At 39.3% G+C, this 7,500-nt stretch overlaps 1 protein-coding gene across 1 annotated transcript in view; it reads right to left on the bottom strand.

Moving 5' to 3' along the window:
- Positions 1 to 3,853: 3,853 nt before the first annotated feature.
- Positions 3,854 to 7,500, bottom strand: part of LOC138023709 (E3 ubiquitin-protein ligase TRIM71-like) — a 3,776-nt gene continuing 129 nt past the window's right edge. Inside the window, exon 1 of the mRNA XM_068870751.1 lies at positions 3,854 to 7,500. This exon is cut by the window's right edge and continues 129 nt beyond it. Within this exon, the coding sequence (XP_068726852.1) occupies positions 5,423 to 7,500 (2,078 nt within the window). The 3' untranslated portion in view covers positions 3,854 to 5,422.

Genomic DNA, 7,500 nt, shown 5'->3' with positions numbered 1-7,500 from the left:
TTACTGTGAAATTTGACGACTTAAATCCTCTCCGTTCTTGAGATACAGAGGAATTGTGACAGCCGAAAAATGGCCCGTATAGTTTCGGGACGTTCGAGAAACGGGCCAAAGGAGTCCTATGGTGCTGTGTACTGTGTACTCGATCTTTGCTGTACTTACGATTATTGAATAACGATAACTAACAAACAAATCAAAGGAAAACTTTTACGCGCCCTTGTACTCTAGAATTGTCAGAATCGCAGTAACTATCCGGAGTCACAAGTGTAAAAACTGGCAAACTGTCGTCCGTTCTCCAATAATTTAGAAGGGTAATTTTCGAGCGCTTATGGGGAGGCACGCATGGTGGCTTACGCAGTGCGGAGTGCTTGTCTAGGCTTGTAAGCCGCTGACCACAAAAACGACAACTTTTCTTACACAAACAACATCTTTAATATCGGCAATAACTACCGTTGATTTATTATGATGACAGAAAAGAACGTCTTCTACCTCTTTTATTTCAGTTGATCTTTCTTTTTGAGCTTGTAGCCTTATACCTGGAACAGCTCCTCTATCAAGAAGTAGTTTGTTTTATTGTTATGATTTATAGTTTGTATCTAGGTTTGGTCAGTTGCTTAAATTGTTACTGAGTTCTTTCGTCTTTGGATTGAGTTATTATCATGTTGGTTATTCGCCAAAGTAAATTCAGAAATGCTTTCTGGCCTTGACATTGTAAATCCGCCTTGCCAAGCTTCAAATGCGATGTAGATTATAGCTTTGCTTGACATTATAGTTTGGAGGTTTTTAATGTTCAAATTTGAAACAGAACGAGAATAGGACTCGTGAATGTTTTATTGTAGGAAGCGTTACTTTGCGTTACGGTTGTCTTGTTTATAGTTTGGAAGATATTAATGTTGTATTACGAAACAGACCGAGAAGAGGGCTCGAGATATCGTAACAACAAGCATGACTTTAATTGTAAAACCGGAAACGACAGTTTCGTAACAGTTGCGGTGTTTATGTTTTAATCCTTTTCAGTTTCAAAATTTCAGTAATAAAAAGCCTATAGTCAATCTTAAATAAAGTGTAAAGGGAATGTTTATCAGTTCAGTTTGGACTGCTGTGTATTAGTTCGTGTGAGTTGTGACTCATTCTAGAGTAAAACTGCGAACTTTATGAAAGGGAATCTTCGTCCATTTACTTTTCGATATTTGTCGAACAAATCGATAAAATCGATAGCTAAATACAGAAATCGATCAAAATCGATAGTCACAAAGACGCGAGTGATCGATTTCTATCAATCTCCGATATTAATCGATTAATTAGTATCGATTACGATCGATTTCAATCGAGTATCGAAAACATCGATTAGGTACGCCCTGTGATATTGGAAGCTGGTCATTTGTGGGTTCAAATGTTCCCATATTGAATGAATCAACAAACGAGATGATATATGAAATGAATCATAATTATATTGAACTGTGGATATCAAATCAACTTTGTGAAGCTATGATACTTGTATTCATAACTGCAACGATTATAGCTTCACTTTATTTCATATCCACAGTTCAATATAGGATTCATTTCATTTATCATTTCATTCTTTAATTTTTAATTTATTGAAAATACTGTCGAATTTTCTTAAATAGATCATTGTACAGTAGTTGCTAAGTTACCTGGCTTAAGAATGGAAGCAAGGCTGCTGGTGACCCTGTTTTGATAAACGCCTTTGTGCTTTTCTAATGTCATTGTTGACTACAAAAATAAGAATTACAATAACATGATTTACACTGATGTCTTGATAAAAGCACTGAGGTCTGTGTCAACATAAGTTCACCAGCAGACTTACAGCCAAACAACTGTAAAATGGCCTATTCTAGTCATTCCGCCTTTTTCTGCAAATGGTGTGATTTTTTTAGAAATGAACCAATGAACCAAATTTGACACTAAGAGTAGTCTCTTGTTTGGGAGTAATATTATCATTTTGCCTCAAGTTAACTGATTCTATGATTGCAATGAAAATTTTGCTTCTTTTGTTCAGGTAAAAATGTCCAAGAGCAAATTTAATAAGTGCAAATGTAAATTTGTTTCCCATTATCTGTATTATTCATTAATTCTTTAGTACTGGACGGATAAAGCAGATGAAGTGAGAAAATCTCTCGGAATTCTCACCCCCTAAGATATATTATTCGCAGCAACAGCAGCTCAAAAAGGACAAACAAAACATGATAAGGCTGAGCCAATCGACTTAGCAGCACAACTCTTGGGGGAGTCCCTTGGTACTATTGGAGCTTGCCTCAGGGTACTGGTAAGAGAAACAAGACTAGTGGAGCAACCCTCAGTTCCTCAGTCCTGTTGGGACTGTCTATGAATATCAAGATCAATCATGCCGCAAAAACGCAAATAAAAAGCGTCAAAAACTATGATTTGACTTTATTTGCGTTCATTTGTTTATTTCAGTTTACAGTCATTAGTGCTCCAGCGCTAGAAGACAAGACACTTAAATAAATCTCCTTTCCTTTCCTTTCTGAGCATGATTCAATGATCTGGTATCTGACCCTTGGATGTTACAGGTATGTACACAAGAGTTTATTGTAGTGAACGGTAAATGAAGAAGAATTGTATCTTTTATTGCTGGTGATTCGCGGGTGTTCACAAAAAAAATTGAATGCTCCTTTGCAAGAGTCGAAGCTACGACCTTCCGATGACTGGTTTGGATGCTCTGTCGCTAACAAAAGGAGACTTTTGAGAGCGAGGCCAGGACTGAAATCGTGTGAATAGTGCATTCTTGCAATCGTAGTGAACGTGACGTTGAAATGTTCACTCTGATAGATAGAGATAGCTCTGTTTTGATTGGCCTCTACAACAATGGGCGTGCTGAATCTCCCAAGCAAGGCGTTCTATAGATAAATCTACTCGGGAATACGACATATGACGCAGAGTCTGGGAATCGGACCAGCGCCACATTGGTGGGAGGCGAGCGCTCTCACCACTGCGCCATCCCTGCTATGTAAACCCAGAAAAAGTCCTCTATTGCTTTTGAAATAAAATAAAAATAATTAAACAAATGAAGGAAAATGCTGGGTTTTTTCCTTCTTGATTGAATCAGATTTTCTTGATGCACGCTCACATGATTTCCTACCAGCCAATCAAAACCGTGAGGCGCGTCTGGCAGCACCCGGACATCACCAATCAAAATTCGTGTGATGGCACAGCCGTGTTTATATACTCCCATCTAAACACGGCTATTCACCAATGAGAATACGCGTACTGTCCTGATTATTTTATAAAAATGAACACGACCGAGTTAAGAATCCCAGCTGGTGGGAGACAAACCAGTTGTCTATTTACAAGCGGAGCAAATGAGTTGAGCCGGGGAAAACTCACAACAACTCCATGCAGCTGGTGGTGAGAGCGGGACCTTAGCCCGGGACCTCGGGATCTCTCTAGTCCAGCACCCTAACAACGACTCGGCTACGATGACGATGACGACAATGGAGCCTTGAGCCATTGATACCAAAATGTCGTGTGATTTTTCAGTGTTTTATCATTTACTAATTGTGATTTTTTTCCCTTGAGGACCCTGGAGAAGTCCATGGCAGCTTATCAGTGCTACTTGACTCTGCACTGTGCGCAATAGCACCAATACTGTTTCTCATTACACAAGTTCCAGAAATGGATGGCTGCTCCCAAAAGACCCAGGTATTAACCGCACTTCATTATATGGCAAGCAATTCTCAGGATAAATGAAACACTCTGATTGGCTGGCTTTCTGTCGGGATTTTACAGTACGGGCCATTACCATGGAAACTGCCCATTTCAGTATTTTTTCTCTCTCCCTAGAAATTCAAGTTGAGCGAAAGACAAATAGTTTTTTAAAAGCGGGATTTGTTTGTTTGTTTGTTTTTTTTTTTTTCATCACAACAGTACAATTATAGCAAGCAGAATTTAGTTATACATGGAAAAGTTTACCTTTCAAAGTTCGCTGATGGAAGACAAACATTCATTAAGCACAGAAAGGGTCTCTGCAGTGTTAAAAAGTTACTTACTGTACCATACTGCTAAATACCAAATGCCCACCATCACCAGCCAACTCAAACAAATTTATGGCCAAAGCGGCACTGAGAACGGAGCTTTTTCTTTCGGAGCTACTTTTTGTCTCTTTTTCCTCATAAAACGAAAGCAAACAATAACTCGAAAATGGAGTATTCTTTTGATGGTGAAATGTTCGCTGTACATTAAAAATGAAAATTGAATTTCAAATAAAGACCACCCTAAGAACACTTTTAAGTGAAAGCCTCAAATTGAAGCTAAAAAACAAAGCAAGTTGAGGTCTTTTAAAGCCTATGCAGAAACCGTGGACGATAATCGTAAAGCCTGCTTTCACTAGGGACGTAAGTACAAGCGCAAGCACAATCCGCCATTTTGTTCAAATGCTCAGAACCAAGAGGAATCTGGAACGAGAGCTTTGATTGGCCAGACAAAGCAAATTTTCTTGTGTTTATGCTGTGTTTCGTTTGCACACGACGCAAGCGAACACAAGCATAAACGCAAGAACAAGGAAAAGGAAAAATTTGATCCTTGTGCTTATGCTTGTCTCAACCTCGTTTTCACGATGAAATAAGCCCTCTTATGCTTGCACTTGCGTCCCCAGTGAAAACCAGGCTTAAGTCTTGTACAGCGTTGGATAAGAGAAGATCGTGATCGGTCAAAATTGATTAAAGAGTATTAATGAAATTCAAGTAGACTTCTGCACGACTGATAAGCCATGTTAAACTAAAAACACTTTCTATGTCAATTCAAATTTTCCTTTGTAATCTAATCTCCACAGAAAAGTGCTTGTCCTTAATTGGAGAAAGGCGTAACCAGCTTAACACATCACTGCACAACTTTGTTACTGGACTTTTGCCTCACTTGGAGGGGGAAGCGCCCTTGGATCGAGGTTGATTACTGCCTACAATAGCTACCTTAAAAACACTGAGAACAAATTGTAAGCAATCACTTAATTCACAGAAAAAAAAAACAAAACAAAATACCTCCAAAATTATCCATTTGAAACTCTTTTTTTTTTTTCCAGTGAACTTTTCCCCGTTTTTCTCTTGCTTTCCTACAGGGTATTTGCAGATTCTAGTACGTAGCTCTTTTCATTGGAAAGGTATGAGGTAATCTTGGCTTCCTTTATATTTTCTTTCATTAACGTATGAGTTTGCACATATGGCATCAATCATGCTATTTAAAGATTGACTTCAAATGCTAAAATGCCTTTTTGCTTTGATAACGAGCCAGTTATTAGCCAGTTAAAGGCGCTACTGACCCCATAATATTCTTGGTAAAAATGCGAATTTTCAAAGCATCATTGCTCAGAGCTTGTTAGAGCTTATGCAATGCACTTTCAATATTCATTACTTTATTGTCGGCTGACTGATTACAAAACGTTAGCCCTATGCTAATAAGGCAAAAATATATGGAAAGCAGAAATGCGGCTGTTGCCGTAGTCGCCTACTATGAGACTGCCACCACTGTTTATAGCAACGGTAGAGGGAAAGCGATTTTTAAAATTCTGTCCATCAATTTTACTCAAAAACTTGCCGCTCAGGGTGAAGAGTTGCAGCCTATGGTTACCTGCATCACACACAATCAGTCGGTTGTACTTGTCAATAACTAGTCCAAGTGGATAATCAAAGTGGCCATCATTGGACCCCTTACAGCCAATGTCATGTAAATACACTCCTGTTTTGTCAAATACCTTGACACAATTAGCAAGGAGATAAGAAACAAAGAATTTGTTCTGGTGATAAATATGACAATCTGGGGATTTATCACAGTCTGGGGCACTGAAGGATTGGAGCAAGTCATTCCCATCAGGGGAAAGGACCTTGATTTTCTTGTCCGACCAGTCAGTTATGATTATACGACCGTAACTATCAATGGAAAGGCGATCTGGCTTATGAAGATGTTTATCATTGATGTGTTTGATGAAGTGACCCTCCTCACTGAACACACGAAGCTTATTGTCGCTTTCCGGAACTAAAGTCAGCAGGTCGCCAGAATCTGTAAATGCCACCGAACAAGGTCTACCATAAAGTTTTATCTCATTTCGAAATTTTCCTTCAGCGCTCAACAGTTGAATTCTCTTATTCCGCACATCTGCAACAGCAATCGTCCCAGTTTTATCACTCACATCCATATCGAGAATGCAACCAAATTCTCCTTGTCCCTTCCCTTTTGAGCCAAACTGAAAGGCAAATTGATATTGTTGCTGATGAACCTGCACAATCCAAGGACTACCAATCAGCGGCTGTCCATTCACAAGGATCTCTACTCTGTGTTGTCCGGCAACTTGTGGTGTGTATGTCACTGTGTATTTCCCGTCTTTGGTGTCTTTAATGTCTCTTTCTCTTTGATTACCTTCTGGAGTCAATATGTCGACTTCGATTTTATCATCTTGTTGATAACATTGAAATTCTTCTGAATCCTTTGTGACAATGACGAAATATGTCTCCTTCCTTTCTTTTACTTCCTCGCTGTCTTGACCTTCAGCTAAGCACTTTGAGGGATCAGTCTTCGTGACAACAACTCGATCCATAAGATCCAATTTCTTTTCCACCAAATAATGTACATGTGGCGACCCGTAAAGATCGGGTTTTCCTACATTTAACAGTTCATTACAACGTCCGAGGATGGCGTGATTTGTTTGTAGAATTTCGACGTTGAAGTTTCTATCCAAGATACTCTGACAGCGTTCGAAGCAGCTTTTCAGCTGGGTGACAACCAGCTCGAAGTTTTCCACTCGCGTTGCGTGATGTTTTTGTTCCGCTTCATAAATTTCACGAAACTTGTCCTTCATTTTCCTCTCGTGTTCTCGCAAATCACGAATCAATTTTTCCACGGTGTCTGTCATTTTTTTTTCCTCGTTCAAAATTTCGATTTTGCTTTTGTTTCTTAGGTCAGTTTGTTTCTTAATTTGACTCTCATATCTGACAATTTCCGCTTTCACTTTGGCCACAGCGGCGGTTATTTGCATCTTTTGTTCTTGTGCAGCTTTCTGAGTCTCTGTCATGGAGTGTCGATTATGACTCACTACAGTACATTTGTGGCAAATTAAAACTTTACAGTCTACGCAGTAAAATTCGAGGGGTTGATCTTCATGATATTTCTGTGAACACATCACGGGTCTATGGATAAAATCTTGCACATCTTGCGCTTGCAGTTTGTCGATCAAAACATTGCGATGACCCCTTAAGGCCTTAAATCGTTGGTGAGCTTCAAAACAAGATGCGCACAGAAAATTCTGGCACACGAAACAGTAACATGTTGCCGTGTTGTTCTCGTCACAATTGTTGCATCTTTGAGACTGTACGCTGCCATCTTCTAGAGCCAGAACATCCGCCAATCGGTTGAGATGAAACGATGACGGCAGATTCTCGAAGGTGTCTGTTTCGGAAATTTGGAATGATGTCTGGCAAACCGGACATTTGATTGTCGCTTTTAGCTCTCTTCTTGACAAATTTGCATGTCTGTCGA

This window comes from Montipora capricornis, chromosome 11, assembly GCF_036669925.1.
Source record: "Montipora capricornis isolate CH-2021 chromosome 11, ASM3666992v2, whole genome shotgun sequence".
In the NCBI taxonomy this organism is placed as follows: Eukaryota; Metazoa; Cnidaria; class Anthozoa; order Scleractinia; family Acroporidae; genus Montipora; species Montipora capricornis.
Note: the sequence above shows the minus strand (reverse complement) of the source record. Positions and strands in the feature narration are given on the sequence as shown.